At 48.4% G+C, this 22,782-nt stretch overlaps 3 protein-coding genes across 8 annotated transcripts in view; all 3 read left to right on the top strand.

The window, feature by feature from the left end:
- Window positions 1-9,495, top strand: part of LOC134561564 (complement receptor type 1-like) — a 34,034-nt gene extending 24,539 nt beyond the window's left edge. Inside the window, exons 33-47 of the mRNA XM_063418696.1 lie at window positions 1,291-1,485; window positions 1,784-1,963; window positions 2,056-2,247; window positions 3,161-3,406; window positions 3,790-3,972; window positions 4,293-4,472; window positions 4,573-4,755; window positions 4,888-5,070; window positions 5,161-5,343; window positions 6,186-6,377; window positions 6,953-7,135; window positions 7,331-7,522; window positions 7,764-7,863; window positions 8,366-8,451; window positions 9,194-9,495. Of these exons, the coding sequence (XP_063274766.1) occupies window positions 1,291-1,485; window positions 1,784-1,963; window positions 2,056-2,247; window positions 3,161-3,406; window positions 3,790-3,972; window positions 4,293-4,472; window positions 4,573-4,755; window positions 4,888-5,070; window positions 5,161-5,343; window positions 6,186-6,377; window positions 6,953-7,135; window positions 7,331-7,522; window positions 7,764-7,863; window positions 8,366-8,451; window positions 9,194-9,480 (2,765 nt within the window). The 3' untranslated portion in view covers window positions 9,481-9,495. The remainder of the gene's footprint in view (window positions 1-1,290; window positions 1,486-1,783; window positions 1,964-2,055; window positions 2,248-3,160; window positions 3,407-3,789; window positions 3,973-4,292; window positions 4,473-4,572; window positions 4,756-4,887; window positions 5,071-5,160; window positions 5,344-6,185; window positions 6,378-6,952; window positions 7,136-7,330; window positions 7,523-7,763; window positions 7,864-8,365; window positions 8,452-9,193) is intronic.
- A 19-nt stretch (window positions 9,496-9,514) lies between these two features.
- On the top strand, window positions 9,515-13,695 carry LOC134561557 (complement receptor type 2-like). Of its 2 annotated transcripts, XM_063418683.1 has the most exons (8): window positions 9,515-9,908; window positions 10,114-10,296; window positions 10,556-10,741; window positions 11,005-11,184; window positions 11,583-11,612; window positions 11,749-11,824; window positions 12,070-12,154; window positions 13,231-13,695. In XM_063418683.1, exons 1-7 carry the CDS (start codon window positions 9,848-9,850, stop codon window positions 12,149-12,151), a joined length of 798 nt encoding a protein of 265 aa, XP_063274753.1. In that variant the 5' UTR covers window positions 9,515-9,847; the 3' UTR covers window positions 12,152-12,154; window positions 13,231-13,695. The 2 variants fall into 2 exon arrangements, with proteins under 2 accessions (XP_063274753.1, XP_063274755.1); XM_063418685.1 differs by lacking the exon at window positions 12,070-12,154.
- A 764-nt stretch (window positions 13,696-14,459) lies between these two features.
- Window positions 14,460-22,782, top strand: part of CD46 (CD46 molecule) — a 16,511-nt gene continuing 8,188 nt past the window's right edge. Inside the window, exons 1-12 of one of the 5 annotated variants that reach the window (XR_010082944.1) lie at window positions 14,460-14,724; window positions 15,535-15,726; window positions 15,930-16,026; window positions 16,631-16,716; window positions 17,031-17,237; window positions 17,787-17,969; window positions 18,449-18,637; window positions 18,740-18,931; window positions 19,225-19,251; window positions 19,934-20,000; window positions 21,489-21,586; window positions 22,043-22,094. Coding sequence is in view for 4 of the 5 variants with exons in the window: in XM_063418678.1 (XP_063274748.1) it covers window positions 14,643-14,724; window positions 15,535-15,726; window positions 15,930-16,026; window positions 16,631-16,716; window positions 17,031-17,237; window positions 17,787-17,969; window positions 18,449-18,637; window positions 18,740-18,931; window positions 19,225-19,251; window positions 19,934-20,000; window positions 21,489-21,579 (1,413 nt within the window). In the remaining variant the exon portion in view is untranslated. The remainder of the gene's footprint in view (window positions 14,725-15,534; window positions 15,727-15,929; window positions 16,027-16,630; window positions 16,717-17,030; window positions 17,238-17,786; window positions 17,970-18,448; window positions 18,638-18,739; window positions 18,932-19,224; window positions 19,252-19,933; window positions 20,001-21,488; window positions 21,587-22,042; window positions 22,095-22,782) is intronic. The other 4 variants (XM_063418680.1, XM_063418678.1, XM_063418677.1 and 1 more) reach the window with 4 other exon arrangements.

The raw sequence follows: 22,782 nt of genomic DNA, 5'->3' as shown, positions 1-22,782 counted from the left end.
CTGGTCTGCAGGTGGATTAGGTAAGTGTCCCCCTTTTTAAGCCCTGTTCATTCACTCCCAGTAAATGGATTCTGTATAGAAGCCCCTGGGCAGGGTTCTGTACCTATGGAGCACATGAGGTGCTCACTGCTGTGCCCATACACTATAATATATATATATATATTTATATATATACCCTATAAATACTGGGAAATGGGTCAGGCAGAGCAAGGAAGGAGCCTCCCCTCTGCTGCCAGCAGGGCTGATCCCACATCCCAGGAGGAGAGCAGGAGCAAGAACTCCAGCTGGGATGGCCTGGGATGAATGACAAATCCTTTCAACACCAGGCACAGGCTCATTGGACGCTCCAGCAGGCGCTGTGAGATCTCTGGGGGACGCGTTGCATGGAGCGGGGACGTTCCCCTCTGTCAGCGTAAGTAGCTCATGGCTCTGGGGGCTTGCATGGATCTGGGAAATATTTTCCAGCAGAGACTGCCAATCTTTCCAATCAAAGCCTTCACAGGCAATTTCTCTGCTCTGTGGGCAGGAAAATTATCAGAAGGTTTGGCAGTCATAAGAAAGCAGTCTGGGAAAAGGTACAAGATCTCAGAGCTTAAGGGATTATGGAAAGCAGCGCCTCAGCTGGGGCTTGTCCAGCAGTGCTTGAGTGTCCTGCTGCTGACTGACAGCACGAGCCCACTGCAGGAGAGGAGAGGGAAACGTGTTCAGCTTTGGGGTGGTTTTGTCAGACCCAGAGAGACCAAGGGTCAGTCCTAAGGAGGGACAGAGAATTGAGCCAGGGCCAGCAGTGACTCCCAAAATCCCAGACCGTGGCCTTGCCTCTCTCCAAGCACTGGAGAGTGCCCAAGAGCTGCTGTGCTGCTCCTCAGCTATTCCACCTTGGGGTTTCTCTGCTGATCAGGTAGTGTGGCTGATCAGGGGACAATTTCATACCAAAAAAGAAACATTTGCTGATCCATTCTGGGGGTTTAAAGCATTTCCCAGATTCTCCAGGTAGGTGTGGAGCACAGGTGACACACAGACTGTGCCTGTTCCACATCTTGGCACCAGGATCTTACACCAGTGATGCAAAAGAAGCGTTTGATTTCTTATTAAGTAGAAAATACAAAGCATGCAGGTGTTTCCTCCACAGAGCTCTGCCTTCCACCTGCCAGGGAGGCGGGATCCTGTTGCCAACATCTCACCCGGGAGGTCACTTCATTCCCTCTTTAGAACAAGTGTTTGTGCCGCACGGAGGGAGGGATTGCGGGTGTTTGGTGCTGAACTGAGGAGCCTCATTCTGCCCCGCAGGCATCCCCTGTGCGCCGCCCCCCGACATCCCCAACGCGCGGCACTCGGGCCGGCTGCTGAGCGAGTTCCACTACGGCACCTCGGTCACCTACACCTGCAGCCCGGGGCTGCCGCTGCACGGGGAGCCCTCCATCCACTGCACCACCAGGGATGGCAAGAACGGCGTGTGGAGCGAGCCGCTGCCCGCCTGTGGAGGTGGGACAGGCTGGGGAACCCCCAAACCCTCCCGGGGCTCTGCTCTGTGTCGGGGAGCTCCAGCTCCAGCTGGAATTCTTGCCCCATTTTCAAGGGCTGAGTGCAGCCAGGGGAGGCTGGAGGGTTCCCCCTTTCCCCTTGGGGGTGTTTGATATCGCAGATGCAGGCACAACAACTCGAGGAAAGTGATTTTCAGGGTCGTGTCTCAAAATTGCAGCTCTTGGTGGCTTCGCAGCTGCACAGCTCTGCCTCAGGGCCTGTTTTGAGCACCTGCACCTCTTTTTTTTTTTTTTTCCAGTGGCGAGTTGTCCTGTCCCACAGATCCAGAACGGGAGGATCGTGGCTCTCAGGTCTGCCTACGCACACAGGGACACCGTGACCTTCGAATGTGACCCAGGCTATGCCCTTCGTGGCCACAGAGAGGTCCAGTGCCAAACAAACAACACCTGGGGGCCGCCTGTGCCGGTCTGCGAGCAGGGCAAGTGTCCCAACAGGGCTTTAACCTTCCCTGCCCTCCCAAATCCATCTTTGCCTGTTCTTTAACACCCGGGCTGGTTGTCTGTCTGACAGCTGGCTGCAGAGCCCCTGCCAGGCTGGGCTTTGCCGAGCTGAAGGAGCCCTACAGGAGCCAGGCGGTGTTTCCCGAGGGGAGCAGGGTGGAATACGTGTGCCAGCCTGGCTACACCCAGCTCCTGGGGGTGTCCCCAGCCGTCACCTGCCTCAGGAACCAGACGTGGTCTGCAGCGCTGGAGTTCTGTAAAAGTACGTCCTACAAGTGCTGAAAACCCCAAGTGTGAGGCTTGGCTGGTTTTCCACGTTTTCCCAGCTTTGTGGGTTCCTCTGCCTGCTCTCTCCTGGCTGGGAGGGCTGATGGAGCCTGGATTCCCTTCCAGGGCAGCAGTGTCCCAGCCCAGGGAACCCAGCGAACGGCAGAGCTGTTGTCCTGACAGATCTCCTCTTCGGGTCCAAAATTAATTACACTTGTGACAAAGGGTGAGTCTTACCCTGGTGAGAGTGAAGTGAATTTTCAGCTCTACACAACCCAGTTCCCAAGTCAGAACTCTTGGCTGCCACTTGCAAGGGCTGTAAAGAAGTCCCAAGGCAAGAAATTTCACTGTTAAATTAATTAATCCTTCTGTGTGGTCCAGGTACAAGTTGGTTGGAGGCTCCCAGAGAATCTGTGAGGTCTCTGGCACAAAAGTCTCGTGGAGTGGGGACCCTCCTGCCTGCCAGCGTAAGTAGGCCACCACAACAGGCCCTTGGAGATGGTTTACAGGACAAAGTGGAACTTCTTTCAAGCCAAAGGTTTTGTTGCAAAAGATTTCTCAAGCCATTGAATGTGTAGAATATTTCCTTTCTCATTTTGTTGTGGATGTGCTTCTGAAAAGGTTTCAAAGGTTTTTATTCTGGTCCAAACTTGGGAGGAACATGAATATTTTAAACTCCCTGTTAGTGAGTAAGTAATTCTCACTGGGCGTGTGCAGGTAGGGTGTGGCCAGCCTCTCTCTCTGTGTCACCAATGGTTATGAAAGGGAGGTAAGAACTGTCCCAGCAAGGAAGTGACTCACAGGAGGGGACAGATTTTCCTTCCCGCGCGTGATTTTTTCCATGCCAAGTTTGTTCCTGGAGAATTCGGGTGATGGTGTCACTGCTGAGGTGGTTTCCCCTCCACCAGGGTGTGTGCAGGGTGTGGGCAGTGTGACCTTGTCCCCTTGTCCCCCCGCAGGTATCACCTGTGCTCCCCCTCCGGCCGTCCCGCAGGGGACACACAGCGGGGGCTCCAGGGACACCTTCTCCTTCGGGGACGTGGTCACCTACACCTGCGCCTCGGGGCTGGCCCTGGCTGGAGACGCGTCCCTGTCCTGCAGCTCCGAGGATGGGGAGAATGGCACATGGAGCGGGGCAGTGCCACGGTGCCAAGGTACAGCTCGGGGTGTGCCACACCTGGCACAAGGGAATTTACATTTTTTAAAATCATTTTTCTGCGTATAAAATGCTTTTTTTGAGTAGCGCTTTAGTATAGCAGCTTTTCCTTTTTGTTGCTGATGGGGAAGTACTGTTATTGCTTCAGTTTTCATTACAACTTAATTTGATGTATGAAAAATAGAGCTGAAAAGGCTCTAAAAACCACAATGTTGGTTTCTGATGGAGAAAAGAGCTAAGGAAAGCTCCTGGAAGTTCTGTATCACCTGGTCCTGACTGACTGCACTTGTGTTCTCTCCCTCTTCGCCTTCAGAAGGTTGGATTTTGGTGGTTTTCTTGCCCTGTTCCCATTCCTCACCCGCCTTTCCTTGTCCCTGGCAGAGGTGAGGTGCCCGGCGCCCCCGAGCATCGCCAACGGGCAGCACAACGCCACTGGCGGGGCCGGGCACAGCCCGGGCTCGGCCGTGCTCTACTCCTGCTCCCAGGGCTACGCCCTGCTGGGGAACGCCTCCATCCGCTGCTCCGCCAAGGGAACCTGGAGCCGGCCCCCGCCCCGCTGCCAAGGTGTGTTCGTGAGCCTTCCTCTGCCTGTCCCTGCGCTCTTTCCTCCTTCCTGGGTCTGGGTTTAATCACTGCCACCAAATCCCCTGCGAGAGGCAGAGAGCAGAGGAGCCCCATGTGCCTCTGTGGGTTTCCCTTTCTGTCCCCACTGAGTACAAACGCTCAGGAACAGCTCAGTAATGGTATTTTGTGTAAAACCAAGAGTCAGCGTGTTGAAATGCCTGTGACAGTGATGGCAAGGCGTGTCCCTGCCCAGTGCCCCTCACAGCCAGGAGAGGTTTCACATCCCCAGCTCTTCACATCCTTGTGCTCTTCCCTTCCAGCAATCGGCTGCACCAGGCCAGAGATCGAGAATGGAAAAGCAACTGGGTTGGAGACCACCTACAGCCTGGAGGACACCGTTGTCTTCGAGTGCAACTTTGGTTATGCCTTGAAGGGCTCTCAAGAGTCTCAGTGCCAGTTTGGGGGCAAGTGGCACCCTCCTGTCCCCACCTGTGAGAAGCGTGAGTGCCAGTGAGGGGCAGCGTTTCTGCTGATTTCTGATGTGTGGAGGAGGAGGAGGGTTTGTGGTACCAGCTGTGGGACTTTCTCCCCTCCTTGCAGTGCCGCTGTGTCCTTCCCCTCCAATTATCAGAAACGGCCAGCACGACAGCAAGGGTGTGACAGAGTTCCTGCCTGGCATGGCAGTGAAGTACAACTGTGACCCGGGGTACACCCTCACCGGGAAAACCACGGTGTCCTGTTTGCCTTCGGGAGTCTGGAGCATCCCTCACCCCCGGTGTGAAGGTGAGCTGGAAATGCTGTAACCCACAGAGGAAAGGGAGAGCACTGTGCTCACACAGCCTCCCAAAAGCTCAGGAGGAGCCCCAGCTCTGGCAGCTGCTCCCCCAGCCGAGCTCTGCTGCTTTTCCCTCCCAGTGATCACCTGCAGCAGCCCCAGCATCAAGGACGGAGAGGTGGCAGAGGGCCGGAGGGCTGAGTACCACCCTGGGGACAACGTCACCTTCCAGTGCCACCCAGGCTTCGAGCTGAGGGGCAGCCGTGGGGCCAAGTGCCAGCCCGACAGCCGCTGGGTGCCTGCTGTGCCCACCTGCCAGCCAGGTGAGCCGGCTGTGACGGGCTTTGCTGCGGTGTGAGCGCTCCACCTCTGGATAAACCCCTAAACCTCTGCTCTCTGCTCCTGCCCGGCAGTGCTGCTGTGCCCTCCGCCCCCCGTCATCGCCCACGCCACGCTCAGCGCCCAGCCGGGGACAAACTTCACCAGTGGCACCTCCGTGAGCTACAGCTGCCAGCCCGGCTTCTCCCTGCTCGGGGAGCCCGCGGTGCTGTGCACGGCCTGGGGCAACTGGAGCCTTCCCTACCCACGCTGTGCAGGTGGGGCTGGCTCGGCATCCACCCTGTGCCAGGCTTGGCATCCATCCCGTGCCAGGCTCAGATTCCATCCCGTGCCAGGCTCAGATTCCATCCCGTGCCAGGCTCAGATTCCATCCCGTGCCAGGCTTGGCATCCATCCCATGCCAGGCTCAGATTCCACCCCGTGTCAGGCTCAGATTCCACCCTGTGCCAGGCTCAGATTCCATCCCATGCCAGGCTCAGATTCCATCCCATGCCAGGCTCAGATTCCATCCCATGCCAGGCTCAGATTCCATCCCGTGCCAGGCTCAGATTCCATCCCATGCCAGGCTCAGATTCCATCCCATGCCAGGCTCAGCATCCACCCTGTGTCAGGCTCAGATTCCATCCCATCCCAGGCTCAGCATCCATCCCGTGCCAGGCTCACCCTGGATCAGGCAAACCTGCCAACCTGCAGGATTGCATGGCAGAGGGGGAACCACAGGCAGGAGCTGTGCTCACTTTGGTGGCACTGGGAGTAAGCTGGTGGCATTGCCCGAGTTTCCCAAAAGGAGACAGGCTTGAGTGTTCTAAATATCGAAATTAAAGATTTCTGTACTCCACAGACCAGAGTCATCTAAAGGCACCACACTGGCCAAACTATTTTTTGGGCATTGTTTTATCTTGTTTTTTTTAAAGAGCATATAAATCAAGTGCCTGTGTCCTTACATGCTGAATGTTATTTGATGCAGACAGATGTCAGAATACACAGAAGATGCATTAATAACTTGGGATTTAAAAGTGCCTATCAATGCACCTGTTTCTCTTCAGCTGCATTTCACAGCCAAGGACGTATTTCTCATGCTCATTTTATTTCTTGGCAGCGGGTTGTGGCACACCAACACCGTTGTTATTTGCTGAGCTAAGTGAGGAATATGAAAATCAGACTGAGTTCCCTGTTGGGATGACTGTGAACTACACCTGTCGGCCTGGATATGTGGAACAGCCACAGCTATCACCAACTATCACATGTCTTGAAAATCTAACGTGGTCTGAAGCCCAGGAGTTTTGCAAAAGTAAGTTTTGCAGCTTCTTCTAATATGTTTAATTTGTCATGCACTGAAGCCTTGCAATTTCTCCTTTACCACTTCCTCCTTTGGAGGGTTTGGGCAGACTCCTGAAAATAGTGATTCTTTTCGTATTAAAGAAGTTAAAGAAGCTTAAAATCAGCTCATCTCAACCCCTGCCCTGAGCAGCAACACCTTCCCCTCTCCCAGGGTGTTCCAATCACTGTCAAACTTGGCTCTGGGCACTGCCAGGGATCCAGGGGCAGCCACAGCTGCTCTGGGCACCCTGTGCCAGGGCCTGCCCACCTCACAGGGAGGAATTCCTTCCCAATATCCATCTATCCCTGCCCTCTGGGGCATTCCTGTCACTCCATCCCATCTGTCCCTGCCCTCTGGGGCATTCCTGTCACTCCATCCCTTGTCCCAAATCTCTCCAGCTCTCTTGGAGCCCCTTTTGGCACTGGAAGAGGCTCTAAGCTCTCCCTGGAGCCTTTTCTTCAGGCTGAACAACCCCAGCTTCCCCAGCCTGTCCCAGCATCATGGCCCTGCCCTTTCCTCAGTTTTGTTTTGTCCTCTCTCTTTAGTGCTGCAATGCCCTTCACCTCCAAATATTGACAAAGGAAACCACAACAGCCAGGAGCTGGAGGTTTTTCCCACTGGGACGGTTGTGAACTACAGCTGTGACCCTGGCTACAGCCTCCTGGGAGAGGCGTCCATCCACTGCACCGACTCTGGCAACTGGAGCCTCCCTCTCCCTCAGTGTGCAGGTACACCGTGGTTCCAGGACTGGAGTTATGGAGAGCCTGGGAGCCTCATCCCTTCCCAAAATCCTGAATCCTTCACCCTCCCCTTTTTTTACCCACTTTGCACAAGGATTTTAAGCTGTACATACTAAAAACACATTTTAAAACAACTTTTGCAGTTGACATCCCTGTTTCTCCCTATGTTTTCTCCCCTGACAGGTGGCTGTGGTGCACCTCCAAACCTCACCTTTGCTGAGCTAACCAGGGAATACAAAAACAAGCTGGAATTTGCTGTTGGGGACACTGTGCGCTACAGCTGCCGGCCGGGACACTCGAGACGCCCCGGAGCGTCCCAAACTCTGACTTGCCTCCAAAACCACACGTGGTCTGAAGCCCTAGAGTTCTGTAAAAGTGAATAGCTCCATCCCTTTGCTGTTGGTTGTTGGAAATTGTCTGTTCTGTGGGTTTCCTAGAGCAATTTTTGAAGGAATTCATACATGGCTTTACTAGTCACATGGTCTGGGCCGCTTTGAGCCTTTTCAAAATCCCAAATTTATTGGTGTCACAACTTGGACAGAGCCGTAGGAAACGTTCTCACAGTGTGTTACACACCTCGAGAGAGGAGTTTAAACTCAGCCTTGTTCTTTCCCAGGGAAGCAATGCAAACACCCAGAGCCCCTCAGGAATGGCAGAGTTGTTGTTCTGACAGATCTCCTTTTCGGGTCAACCGTGAGCCACGCGTGTGACGAAGGGTGAGTCCCTCCTGCCTTCGCTGGCTCCGTGTCTGGGTAAGGGATCAGAGCCCACTCCTCTGCACAGCTGCTCTCCCACAGCACATCAGAATTTTGGTTCCAATTTCGCTGTAGTTGCCTGCTCTAGAAAGGGGGAACTGTCTCATTTCTTCCTCCTGTGCTCAGTAGATTAATTTGCAAACCAGTTTCAGTTTTCCTTCTCAGATGGCCTCGAGCAGGAGCTGAGAATAGGAGCAAGCCCATGCTGCAAGGAGGCTCCAGCCCTCTGGAAATCAGTTGGGTCCTGATTTAGCCCCTGAACACCTAACCCAGAGTTTTTGGGGTCAGTGTTGCTCCTCTTGGATCTGGGAAGAAGGAACTCCTTCATTCCCACGTGTCAAACCAGCAGAGAGACCTTGGCCACCAGCTGGAATCAGGAGGCTGCAGAAGGAAACCTCTGGGGAGGGCAAAATGCACCTGAAGGAGTTGGGCTGAGCTGGTGTTTCTCTCTCTGTGCCTCCAGGTACACCCTGGTTGGTCAGTCCCACAGGAGATGTGAGATTTTGGGCCGAGATGTTGCCTGGGCTGGGCTGCCTCCCATCTGCCAGAGTAAGTAGGTGACAACTAGATCAGGGCCAGCATTGCCATAATAAGTCCTTAAAATTAATAAGCATTTCCTTTAAATAAATAGAATTAATGGAATAAGATGATTAAAGCCTAATATTCCTCTGGGATAGTTGTTTTGGGTTTTTTTTAATGCTTGCATGTTTGGTTTCTTCTAAAATTCTTCCAGATGTAAGCTTTTGATCTGTCACAGCCATGCAGACTGAACAGTTGTGAGATGCCTGCAGGGACTTGTCCCTTTTGTTTCACAACCAGAAATAAGAAATCAAGTAAAAAATGTGTTTTGTAGTAGAAGAGTGGTATTTTGAGTATGATTGAAATGGAATTTTCCAAATCCTGTATCATTATCCAAAGCACAAGGATGTTTTGCAGGAGTTGATAATTGCAATTAGTCTTTTCTTCAGATGGAATTGCTTTGGAAGGCACGAGGTTGGGATGGCAAATGAGAATGACATGAGAATGACAGTACTGACAGATTTCTACCCCATTTCACACATTTATTAGAATATATTCAGACTATTCTGTTTATGGGTACAGAACTATATTTATATATATAATACCCTTAAGGTACCTAAAAGAACTAAAACCCCTCAGTTCTTGAAATGATTCTCATCTGAGTGTGAGTCCAGCCTGTGAAACTCCTCTGAGCACACAGAGAGGACCTCAGGGTGTGTTCATTGGGTTCTCACACACACCTCGTACCCCTAAATAGGAATTTCTCTTTCAGGGGTGACGTGCCCAGCCCCACAGATCCGGGATGGGAGGGTGGCTGTCCCCAAGCCCCGCTACACCTACAGGGACACTGTCACCTTTAAGTGCCGCAGAGGCTTCACCCTGCGAGGCCACCCCACGTCGCAGTGCCGAGCTGACAGGAGGTGGGACCCACCCGTGCCCGTCTGTGAACGGGGTAAGGTTCTTGTGCTTGTCGGGATTGCACATTCCTCACGATTTCTCCTGCCTGCTCACAGAAGCCAGAGTTGGTTTGATTTTCCCTGTTTGCTCCAACTATTTTAAGGAGAACCCAGAATTTTTTCCTTTCCCAGAATTTTTTCCTTTCCCAGAATTTTTTCCTTTCCCAGAATTTTTTCCTTTCCCAGAATTTTTTCCTTTCCCAGAATTTTTTCCTTTCATTTATGCCTCTCTTCACACACAGGAGATGAGCCAGGGCTTGGGTAATGCTGTAAGTATTGGCATGATTTGCACTTTCTCACACTGCTTGTTGCAATCCATGATCCACACTCTCTTCACTCCCTGAAAGTGAGGAATTTGATAGCTGACTATCAGAGAGCAGTACATTTTCTTCCTGGAAATGTACCAGGATGATGGGAAATGAAGGTAAATTTGTGCATTTTATTTGCTCAACCACATTTTTAAACTCTTGATGCTGCATTTAGATGGAGTGGCAGAACGTTTTCACCACCCTGATACCACAACAAAGCCAGGTAGGTCTCTTACCTGAAGAAACAATATTTGATTTACTAATCACTAACTTCTCTTCCCAACCTGTCCTGCTTTTCTGAGGGAACTCTGCAGAGGGTTGGGAGGGCTGTTGGAGTCAGTGCTGTGGGTGGGAGCGTTCAGCCTTCCCCAGCTGCTCAGAAATTTCCCCTCTGAGCTCTGTTTTGATCTGCACGTGTCTGTTTTCAGCGCTGCACTGCCCCAAGCCTGCAGATATCACCCACGGGTCTTTCCGTGGCCCAGAAAAATCAGTATTTACTCCAGGAACGTCTGTAAACTACATCTGTGAGCCTGGCTTCTCTCTCCTGGGGACAGCATCCATTTATTGCACAGCTTCTGGAGCCTGGAGCCACCCCCCTCCCATCTGTCAAGGTGTGTTTGGGCTGCAGGGAGCGAAGAACAAAGGACATTTAAGGAGTCTTGCCTTAGGGGAAGGTTTGTAGAAGGTCTAAATCTGAGTACAGAATGTGTGATAAGAACAAACTCAGGTTTTTATCCTTTCCAAAGCCTGCTGGAGTTACAGGGGTCTGGGCTGTTGAGTTCAGGAAGAAATTCAAAGGGAACAGTGAGGCTGCAGAGGGACAGTGCCACCCTTCAGCATCCCGATGTTTGTCCCTCCCTGCTTTTCCAGCTGTGAGGTGTCTGCAGCCTCCAACCATCCCCAACGGGAGGCTGGAAGGCAACAACACCTCTGCCCCCTTTCCCTGGGGAGCCGCAGTGTCCTACAGCTGCAATCCCGGCTACTCACTGGTGGGAAACGCTTCCATCAACTGCACAGCATCGGGGACCTGGAGCCAGCCCCTCCCGCAGTGCAGAGGTGAGGCTGTGCTCCCTCTGCTCCTTTAATCCCACGGGGAACTGAGGCACTTTCCCCTGTGCTTCCTCTGCTCCTTTAATCCCACCGGGAATTGAGGCACTTTCCTGGTTCTAAAGGGAAAAGGAATTACCCCGCGGAATGAGAATTAATTCCTGGCTGCACTCAGAAGGAATTCAAGAGCAATGTCCTGAGTGACCCACAGCTGTGTTTCCCGTATTTTGTGTTCCCTCTAAACGTCCTCTTTTTCCTGCTTCCAATTTCAGAGATCAGATGTGAATTCCCGGATGTCCAAGGTGTTAAAAAAGCCATTAAAGGAAATACTTACCGCTCTGGGACCAACATCACTCTGGAATGTGATGATGGTTACACGCTGGAAGGCACCAGTCACACCCAGTGCCAAGAGGATTTCAGCTGGGACCCTCCGGTGCCAGCCTGTAAACTGAGTGAGTGGGATGTAAAGAAGCAAAGGTCAAACAGAAGCACACAAATGCATTTGAAACATGCAAACGTCGGTATTTTTTAAAAAAGGAAGTACGAGAGTGTGGTTCTAAAATATCTGGTGTTGTAGGTCTTAGCAGTGAGACGCTGGCATGGGGAAGCTGTGGCTGTCCCTGTCCCCTGGCAGTGCCCAAGGCCAGGCTGGACAGGGCTTGGAGCACCCTGGGACAGTGGGAGGTGTCCCTGCCATGGCAGGGGTGGCACTGGATGAGCTTTAAGAACCCTTCAATCCAAATTATCCTATGATTCTAAAAGGTTTATTGGTATTGCTTAAGGACAGTTGAGAAACGCTGCATTTTGGTAGAACAGTTTGCTGATTTTCCTTTTTTTTCCTTCCCTCCAGCATCCCCCAAGTCCGGGTCAGTAGGCCTAGGTAAGCAGCTTACAAACATTTTTGTCCCTAGCTCAGTGGCACAGCCTCCCTCTGCTCACTTGGCAGACACACCTTGTTTTACATTTTGTGTACTTCACAACACACAGGGAGGATAACCCGGCTTCTTCTCCCTCAGGGGTGGCAGCTGCGGCAGTTCTGCTGCTCCTGGGGGCAGGCGTTGTCTGGAAAATCATTTCCAAGCAGAAGGAAGGGTAAGGCAGCTCTGGCTGTTTGTTCTCCCCCTTGGTGCCAAGTCCCAACTTTTATACATTTGAAACATTTGCCTCATTGTGTCCTGGCCTTGTAATTTTGTACCTTCAGCTCAAACTTGCAAATGATACAACCTAGAATCCATGGTGGGCTTATATCATTTTGTTTCAAGCTTCTCTCTGTTAAAGAAAACCAAACCAACTGTTCTTTTACAAGGCAATTCATTGTTTTCTTCTTTTTCACGTAGCTATTATCGTACATATGAAAACTATAATTACAGAACCCCCCTGAACCCAGCAACTGAACACAAAGGCCTGTGTCTGCCATAGGAGGTATGGATTTCTGTTCCTCAGCACAAAATGTCAGAGCTGCAATAAAAATCCTGTCATTTGTTTACTTTGCTGACTGCATTGTCTCCTTGAATGACTGTTTTCTTAATCATTCAAGTAGAAACCTCTTTCCCTTTCATCTTCTGATAGAATATTTTTTTTTGCTGAATAGATGTTTTAAACATACTGGGGTTTTTAAACATCCCATTTTTCTTTGTGACACCACCCTCAAAGTGTGTATTTCCTTTTCCACAGTCTGGAGGGTTGGTGTGCAAGGTCAGACCTCCAGGCCAGTCCTTGCTTCTGACTTAAAGCTGCTTTTAATTTGTACAGATTATGAAAAACTGCCTCAGCTGTCACAGAGTCAGAAAAGGACACTGGACTTGGTTTCTGGGCTTTTTTATTGCTTTCACACTTGCTACAATGGTATTTTTACTTACAAGTGAATCTACTTTCTGGGGTGGATGTAGTGCAGCCAACAGTGAATTTTCACTGCTAGCAGCACTTCACCTACAAAGTGGGACATGTGAAGAATATAATTTTTGGGTTGTTTCGGGTGTTTTCTTTGAAACAAAGCATTTCCCAGAAAGTCCCTCCTCCCTCTCTGGGTGGTGATGGAATCTCTACGCATCAGCAGGAAAACAGGAAAGCTCCAGTTTCAACACTGGAATCTCATCTCTTTCCTAGGCTGGGCATCCGTGGAAAGCTCCAGTTTTAACACTGGAATCTCATCCCTTTCCTAGGCTGGGCATCCATGGAAAGCTCCAGTTTCAACACTGGAATCTCATCTCTTTCCTAGGCTGGGCATCCATGGAAAGCTCCAGTTTCAACACTGGAATCTCATCTCTTTCCTAGGCTGGGCATCCATGGAAAGCTCCAGTTTCAACACTGGAATCTCATCTCTTTCCTAGGCTGGGCATCCGTGGAAAGCTCCAGTTCCAACACTGGAATCTCATCTCTTTCCTAGGCTGGGCATCCGTGGAAAGCTCCAGTTCCAACACTGGAATCTCATCTCTTTCCTAGGCTGGGCATCCATGGAAAGCTCCAGTTCCAACACTGGAATCTCATCTCTTTCCTAGGCTGGCCATCCGTGCTGCTGCTCATCACACACCGGGCTCGCTCCCCGCAGCGAGGAAATGCTGCTGAGTGGAGACTGGAATTCCGTGGCTAAAAGGGAACGTTTTACTGTAAATCCTTAATGCTCCTCTGCCCTCAGTAGTTACTGTAAGGATCTAATGAGGCTCAGAGTGCACACACAGCGCGGGCGCTGCCTCGGAGGGAATTCTGTGCGCTGCTCCTGATGAAGAATATTCCCTTTATCCCCAAAAAACTGGATAGCCAAGTGGATAATCCCAAGCTTTGGTAGGGAGAAACAATGAATAATGGACTGGCCATAACTCCCTGACTCCCTGTGCTCAGCAAAACATGCCTGTGCAAGGGTAATGTGTTAATTAATTTCTTAATTACAGCTGTATTTACATCTTTATCTCCTTCCCGCAATGCTTACGTGCAGTGTTTCTCTATCAATGCTTAACCTAATAAAAGCTGGTGATGACAATTCTGTGTCTTCTTTTAGGTCTACCTAGAAATTTAAGTATTTTCTGGGTTGTTTGTTTCATTTTTTTTGGCTGTTGTGTTTTAATGCTCCTCCACCCCACACGATTTAACTTACAAAGGCGAGCAGCCCCTGCACAGAGGTGTCCATCCTGAGCAGGCTGTTACTTTTAATTAATCACTGTTGGTGTTCAAGTGCGGCAGCTGCACAATTAAATACAAAAATTTGATTTTTTCCTCTTTCTTGAGCTGCTTAGTAAAGGGTTTGATCTCCTCGGACTCGGGGCTCTAAGGTGCTGAGGCTGTTGCAGAATTTGGAGTATGTCAAGATTACTCTAAATCGGGGCGTTCTTTGGTTGAAGATCTTGGTATACTTTCAATTCTAATCCATAAAAAAAGAGACCTGATCAGTGGAGCAGGCACCCCTTAGTCAAGGGCGTCTCCGAATGAACCAGCTTTAAGGATGAAGTAAATCAAGGTGCTGATGGCATAATACTCAAGATCCGTGTATTCTTCAGGTGAACAATGATTATTATCCTGCTAAAAATCACTTTCGGGTCAAACTGAGCCTTCCCTGAGCGTGCCTTGAGCCGAGCCGGGATTGCGTCATTAGCGTGGAAATTAACTCATCACAACAGAGCGGCTGTGCCTGCACACCGCGCTGGCGTCTGTGCAACCCGGGCTCGGTGCCGTATCAGACACCCCCGCGGCGAACGGGGCCCGGGCTGTCCCCACAGTGTCCCCACATTGTCCCCACACTGTCCCCGCGGTGTCCCCGCGGTGTCCCCGCGCCCTCAGGGACGCTGCGGGCGGGCCCGGCCATGGCGGCGCCGCGCTGAGGGCGGGGCGGGGCGCGCATGCGCAGCCGGGCCCGCGCTGCGTCTCCGGCGCCGCCGGGAGGGAGCGGAGCGGCCGCAGCCGCGGCCCCGCTGCGGGGATGGGGCAGCGCTCGGTGCCGCTGCCGCCGCTGCTGCTGCCCGTGCTGGTGCTGTGGCAGCTCGCCGGAGCCCAGGATGAGGGTGAGTCAGCGGCCGCTCGCTCTTCGCTGCCCCCCCGGGCCGGTGGTGCCGGTGGGGAAGGGGCGCTGGGAGCGGCGGGCGCGGCGCGGAGCCCCCGCGGGGCCGCGGCCCGGAGCAGCCGGGAGGAGGGATCGCGATGGGGAGGGGGATCGGGATAGGAATCGGGCCGGGGATGGTGCCCTGCTCCCCGCTCCGGTCCCCGCGGTGCTGAGGGTGCCCGCGGGGCCTGCCCGGGGGGCGAGGCAGGAAGGAAATGCTTTAGGGCGGCGGTGGAACCGCCAGGGTGCGGGCGGGTTTGGGTCACTGAACCGTGGCACTGCTCGGGCTGGGGGCACCTCAGGGCCCGTCCCTTTCCCCCCTGCCATGGGCAGGGACACCTGCCGCTGAACCAGCTGCTGTAACCTCCGTCCGGTCTGGCCTTGGAGCTGATTTTAAACTCCGCGTTCTGCCCCTTAGACCCGCTTTCCTTTTTCCTTAGGAAAGGACAATGAGCTCTGTCAGTGTGTTTGTTTTTCATGCATCAAATGAAATGGGTGGACGGTGAATCAAGTCGGAAAAAAACTAAGATGTGGAAGGAAGTGCATTGTCTGGGTAGAATGACTAAAGAACTCGAGAACACAATGAGTGTTATAACGTGCCCTATACAGCTGGACGCTGGATGCAGTTAAAACCTAAATTAAAAAAATATTAGCAACGACTTGAATATATCCATAAAACCTCCTGAATTATTCAGTGTCCTGTGCTGTCACACCTCGGTGTGTTTCTCCTCTCGTCGCTAAGGTGCTGTGCTGCTTTTCCCTTCCCCTGCAGGTGCGTGTGCCCCGCCGGAGCGGCTGCAGTACGCGGAGCTCAACGAGCCCTTCAGGGAAATGCAGAATTTCCCAGTCGGGACCCAAATCTCCTTCAGCTGCCGGCCGGGATACATGAGAGCCCCGGGGATGTCACTGACCCGCACCTGCGGTGCTGACTTGCAGTGGTCACCCACCACCGTGTTCTGTACAGGTAATTTTTTGTACCCCTTTTTCCCCGCTGGTGTTTAAGTTTTGCTTGGTTTGCAAGTGGGAATCAAGATTTTGCTGTGTTTTAAATGAGGGCTGGAAAATGCTGGCGTGGGTAAGAGCCATACGTGCTAAAGATTTTGTCTTTGTATGTAATTACAAAAGTGTAGATTTTTTTCTTTTAATTTTTTTCCCTCCTTCCCCCAGAGAGAAAATGTACGTACCCCGGAGACTTGGAAAATGGTTATTTTGATCCTGGAGATCTTACATTTGGTTCAAAACTGACATTTTCTTGTAATGAAGGGTAAGTGTTTTGGTGAAGTTAATGAATCCTTTTTCTTTTTTTTTATGTTTACACCAGATTTGAACCGAACCCAAATTTTCTATTCCGGTTCTCACCTGAAATCTGAATTCTAAGTGTAGCAAATGAAATTACAGCTAAATTTAATTTGATTCATTGGTTTAATTAGTGTTTGCAGCAACTCTAAGGTTTTTAGTGGGGTTCTGCAGAACTGGAGTGTTACCTCTAGTGACTTCTTTTGATGCTCCTGTGGCAGAGGGAGTAAATATATGTTCATCATCCTTCATTATGGAATAATTCAGTCAAAAGCACTAAGGAAGTTTTTTCTCCTTTTTCTTGAGTATTAGTAATTTTAGAACTTTAATATTAGAGGGTATTTCTGAAAATGGTGAGACTTCCACAGCTCCTTAGTGATGTCTCTTTTTTTTTTCTGCTTTGCTTTCAAAGTGAGACTGTCAGCAAAGTAAACAAGATTCTGTTCTCATTACAACAAAGCCTCGGTGTGTTACATCCCCATAATGACAGAACAGAATTAATTATAAGAATTAATTATGTTGGAGAAATGAGACATTTAAGTTTCACTTCTTCAAAATTTTTACCTATCTAGATACAGATTACGAGGTAATCAAGAAATTACCTGTGTTATCAAGAATGAAGGCGTTGGCTGGAGTGGAACTCTGCCTTACTGTGAAAGTAAGTAAATTTAAATTACTGCTGTGTTTGATTTTCTGTTCATTTACAAACAGCCATGCCACCAACTTTCCAGTATAAAAAATGATGGGAAAACAAGGATGATTTTTCTCTTAACTACTTGGAATGACCACTGAAAAATGCCAGTTTTTATGATAATTATATCTCAGAATCAATCTCTTTTTGAAGTTGAGGTTCTGCAGCGTGACGTGGAGTAGCTGTGTCAGATTTTCAGTGAAACAACTTGAAAGTCAAGGCTTGCTCTTTGAGAAGAACCAGCTAACACAGCAAAACCGATTTTTGTGCTTCATTTACAGAAATCCCCTGTGCGCCCCCTCCCCAGATTGCCAACGGGGTCTACGAGGAGAGGGCCAGCTACGTGTACCAGAGCTCTGTGACCTACCGGTGTCAGGATGTCCCCAGGGGCAGTGATCCCTTCTCCCTCATCGGCCCTGACACCATTTTCTGCACTTCTGATGCCAACTCCAACGGGGTTTGGAGCGGGCCGCCCCCACAGTGCCGAGGTTATTGGGGTTTTTATTCTTAATTACCCTGGAAAGTGCCTGTCCCTTTCTGTGGAAGCAGGGTGGGGAGGATGGACTTTGCCTCTAGGAAGGAAGGAACAGGAGCTGTGACAAAATTTGGTACAGTTCCAGCAGAGATCACATCAGCATGGAGGATATTGATGGATTTATGACACAGAACGTGGCTGAAATTGGAGTTAAAGCTTGAAAAATGCCTGTGTGAGTGTCCTGTTGGTAGAAGTGACAAAGCCAAAGTGAAGGAACTGGGAGACCATAAATGCTGCAGAAAAATTGTGCCAAGGGCAAGGATCTGAGGGCTGGATTAGGAATTTTGATAAGCTAAGAAAGAAACCTTTTCCTAAAAACACAGCCACTCTGGAAGTGCAGGAATCAATGTTTTTACAAAGTTTCCCCAAAACAACTTGGGGAAAATGACACACAGGGAAAGGATGTTGTGTTTGGGATAATGTTTGTGATAACAAATGTTTCCAGGCTTTGTTTTCATTTGTCTGCAAATGTTTCTGTTAACAAATGTTTCACCGCTTTCAGTGGTCAAATGTAAAAACCCCAGCGTAAAAAATGGGAGAAAAATATCTGGATTTGGGCATTCCTACACTTACAAGGACTCGGTTGTGTTTGAGTGTGACCAAGGCTATTTCATGGTTGGAGCAGAGATAATTACCTGTGAAGAAAATAACACCTGGGTTCCTCCAGAACCAACTTGTGAGAAAAGTAAGATTTTCTGTAAGATTATGATTTCTTTTGTGTGCTTTAGCTAAAATAGAGCATCCTGCTGTTCTAGTGATTTCGTGGGTGAAGGCAGGAGAAAAGGTGTGGAATGCAGGAGAAAATATTTGATACAGAGAATTAGGAGGATGCACAGTGAGGAGAGCTGTAGAATCCTTCTGGAGTAGTTGAAATCTTTGTGTGGTTTTTTAAATGCAGCTCTTCAGCTCCTGCTTCCTAGAAATGATTTGAGAGCTCAGAGAAATAATGAACCAGAATAGAATTGTATTACCTTAAGGAATACCTACAGTGATTTTTAAGTTTCCTAAAGGGAATACTTTTACTTAAAATTGGGATAAAGTTGAACCTCTGGCACATGCTGAGCTATTTTTTTCGTATGAAAGCAACTTGTATTTGTGGAATGAGTTACTGAGATATGAAATAAACTTTGTTGTCACTAAAATTGTTTTAAATTCCTGTGTCAGTCACTGCAGATGTGTGTCCTGCCCCGAAGATCCCCAACGGGGTCCTGATCCCAGCCAAGGCTGCCTATGGGAAAGGGGAGTCTGTGCAGATCAGGTGCAGCCCTGGCTGCTCCTTCCCCGATGGCTCTGCAGAGGTGACAGTGACCTGCCAGGAGCAGAGCTCCTGGGGTGCTTTACAGCCCTGTGCCTGTGAGTAAAATGGCTAAAATCAGGAGCACACCGACAACTTTGAAATATCCGATGTAGCAATGCATTTTTTAAATTTTTTTTTTTCTCCCTTTTCTTTTCCAGGTGAGTCTGAAGGTTCTGGTTCCACACCAGTCATAAGCTACGGGAGAGTGACAGCTGGACAAAAACCTTCCTACTCCGTGGGGGATTTCATCAGCATCGAGTGTTACACGGGGTACAGCCTGCACGGGGAGCCCCGCATTCAGTACGTGGGCAACAACCAGTGGGAGCCTGCAGTGCCCAGCTGCCAGCTCAGTGAGTATGGGCTACAAAACCTCCCCTGGCATGGAAATAAATCTCAGAGAACAGCCCTTTTATATCCAGTTAATGCAGCTCCCTCCTTTGTGTTGATGTGAAAAATAGGGCTTGATGAAATTAATTAAAATATTCATATTCGAAGTTAAATATTATTATTTAAATTAGTGTGCTTCAAAGATTGTGTTGATAGGATTACTTGACTGGAAATAGCTCTGTAGATATTTTTGTAATAATGTATGAGTAAGAAGCACCTGTGTTCCTCTAGTGATACTGATTCCTTCTGTTTTTAGGTGGATATATTATTGCCATCATCTGTGGTAAGTATTTTCTAAAATCCTAAAGAAATACAATACAAATTACATTTTTAATGTGAAAATCCATTTTTGATTCCAGTCACCTGCGACTGCAGCAGGTTGACTTTGGAGTTTTGTTTAAAGCTGCGCGATTCAAAAAAAATATTGCTTAGCTCTTACAGTTTAATTTAGTGTGAAATGTGTATTTTCTCATGTGGTGAGGTCACATTTCAAACAGCTTGATGAATTTCAGAGCTTTGGTTTACTGCTTGATGAATTTCAGAGCTTGGCTTTACTGGGGGTGTGAGTAAATAACTCTGCCAGTGAACAGAAGTGTTCAGTCCGTCCTGTGTCCTTGCTTTTGTTATCCAGATTTGTATAAACTTGTAAAAAGTAACTTTAGAGCCCTGCCATTCCTGTTTCAGTGTTTCTGAGCTGGTGGGGGTTTGCCATCTTGGTGGTCGCTGGTTCTGAGCTGAACTACCTTGCAGAGTTTTGAGTAAAGAATCAAATATTTAATTTACATGGCTCGTTCCATAAATAAGTTGGATTGTGGGGTTTTTTTGGGGGGTAGAGGTGGGATAAACCTGTAGATGAAAACAAGGCTATTTCTGCAATTTTTAAATGCTTTTTTGTGAGCTGGAGATGATCTTTATCACTCTAAGGGGTTGTTTTTGGTTTTTTTTCATTTTAATTCTTCCTAAAGTGATTGTGGTAGTTGTGGTGCTCCTGGCAGCCTTCTGGATCTACAAGAAATTCTTCTCACAAAATGGGTGAGTAAACTTCCTCTTGATTAATACTGCAAATTTCCAAATGACTGAGCCAAAGCTGTGCTGACGTTTACATTTCTTGAGCTTTGTGTGCCCTTTCCTTTTCAAATGTCTGATTTTGTGCGAGCTCCTCCCAGCAGCTGATGGAAGCTAAAGCCTAACCACAAATTCGACTTTGGTCTTGCTGTTCAGCTAAGCTGCTAATTAACACTTGCACTAATTTCAAGAAAGGAAAAACCCTGTTCTTAAGCTTGTGTTTGGCAGTGTCCACTTGCCAAGGAAAGTATTTTGTCCATCTGCTTCAAAGGTGTCAGTTTATCTCCTGAAGCCAGGGGGAGCCTTGGTTCTGTGGGTTTGTGCTGCCAGAAGGTTTTCAGGTTTTTCTTCTCCTCCTGCAGCCCCAAATGTTGGTGTCCCTCTGTTAAAGATTTGCAAAATCAACTGTAAAATATCAGATTTGTGCATAAGCAATTAGTGTTCTGTTTTTAATGAGACATGTAGGGTGTTTTATATTTTACCTTTAAAACAACTGGGGTTTGTGTGTGGTTTTCCATGGAGGGGCAGGAGATTTAAATTTCTCTTTGTGCATTGCTTTTTGCTGTCATGTCTGATTTTATCTACTGGAAAAAGCTTTTTTGTCAGAGAAATATTTTGCAAAATGCCAAACACTGACAGTGCAGAGCAGGTTAGGTGGTACCCACAGAATGTCAGGATAAGCTTCTCATCAAACCCATGTTGTCTTTTTCCAGAATGTGTTGGATTTATCTGGTGTACATGAAACAAAGGAAGGGATGCTTTAAATGAAGCAAACCACAGGGAATATTCCTGTGGTTCATATTTTTAATGAAGTACACACAGAGGACTTGGGAGAGCCCTGAGGGTGGTTTATAACCAGTGAGGTTTTAGCCTTAGTGTCTTTAAAATAGGCAGTGCAGTATCAGTCCAAGGGCCAGAGTGTTCTGCTGAGCAATTTGGTGTTTCTGGGCCACTGTTTTTATTCATTATATTTATTATTATTTATACTGGGAGATTCTGCAGCCTGGATGGGCCAGAGGAGAGCTCTGGCAGTTCAGGGCAGCACTTGCTGCCTTCATCTGTGGAGAGACTTCTCAGGGTGTAGAGAGCACGAGGGATCTGAAGCAGCATCATCAAAAATTAAAGAATGTGACATTCCTGAATATCTGACAGCATGAAAAGCCTTATTGTGCCCAGTGCTTCCCTTCATCTTCCTCTCTGTGAACATCTGACAGTTAAAGCTCTTTCTTGTCTGAAAAAACCTGATCTAATCTTTTAATTAAGGCCTCCACCTCCCTGTTGAGTGTCCTGAGTTCCTGATGCAGCTGAGCCTTTGTGAGCTGTTGTGCTTCCTGATCCTTGCTGGTTTGTAGCCTCCAAATGACAGCAAATCCTTCTTGGCCTCTCTTTCTTGTGTGTTTAAAATGCACCTGGATGGGACTTTCAATTAGACCTTTCTCCCCTTCTGCTGTTCAGCTCATACACAGTTGATGAGAGTTGCAAGGAAACTTGTGTTTTAAAAGCTAATGTGCCAGCTGAGATGGAAGAAACTGCACAAATGAATTAATGAAAAGGTATAACTTTCCACTTCATTTGGACTTTTTTGCAATGCAGCATAAGTGTGTTTTTTATTGTGATTTGCTTGGAATTTCAGGAGTCTAGCTGGGAACTTTGGCTTCCTGTAGGAAAGAATATCCTAACCTTTCATTCATTGTGGGAGAACAGGGTATAATATATAAATAATCCTCATTTAGCAGTGTCAGTAAGACTTTTCAATGATTGTAAATCACATTTCTTGGTGTTGTGTTTGAAGAATGAGCAGCATATTGCCTGCAATACTTAGAATATCTGCACCCATCCCAGTGGTGAGTTACTTTTCTAAACTTAACTAAAAGTTTAATTCCTTGTGATTAGAAGCTGGAATCCACCTTTGCCCACTAAAACTCCAAAAGTAGTCGTGCATATCCCTTCAGAGAAAACCAGATCACATCTCTCACAAATACTGATTCATCTGCATTTTTGCTTTCTAGAAGAGGATAAATAAGGGTCTAACAAGATCTTTTGAAACCTTCTTATGAAAAGGTAATTTCTGTTTCAAATTCAGGGTTCTGTAGGCCTGAAAAGGATCAAAATCCAGTTGGTTTTTTGCAGCTCGTGTGCTCTGCTGTGTTTTAACCTCGTGCTCAGTGCAGTGAGGTGTGATGGGAGCTGGGCTTCCTCCTGCTCTTGTGTAGAGTCAAGAGAGCTCTTCCAAATCTGCCTCTTCAAACCTTTTTTGAGCAGAACTCTGCAGACAGGACAGCTCAGTTTGGCTGTTCTTTGCTAGTGTTTTGTTGCTATCTCAATATTTTTTTATCTTTATTTTATATCTCAAATATTTTTTAATCCAGCATCATCTTTTTTTTGTTGCTTTCCTCCATTGCACAAATTCTGAGCAGGTGATGTGTTCTCTTATTCCAGCTTAATGCACAGGTCTTTTTATGTGTATAGTCTTGATTTTGTTGGCTTGTAAAGGACAAGTGAATTTTCAGTATTTTGGTGAGTTTTTATATGAAGGTTAAGCTTGGAGTTTATTCCAAAGTAATGTATAGATTAAGGAATATCATCTTGGCTCTGAAGAAAGATGTTTCTAATTGAGATAGGATCTGTTTTCTGGGTTAATTTGGCTTATTTTTGGAGAGAAAAAAGGAATCAGGAGATAGAATTCTTCATTCCAATCTTACCTTTACACATGATAAGAGGAATTACTGGCCTGGTGTGTCAAAACTCT

The sequence above is a fragment of the Prinia subflava genome, chromosome 23 (genome assembly GCF_021018805.1).
Source record: "Prinia subflava isolate CZ2003 ecotype Zambia chromosome 23, Cam_Psub_1.2, whole genome shotgun sequence".
NCBI classification, from domain to species: Eukaryota; Metazoa; Chordata; class Aves; order Passeriformes; family Cisticolidae; genus Prinia; species Prinia subflava.
This window is presented reverse-complemented; position numbering and strand designations above follow the sequence as displayed.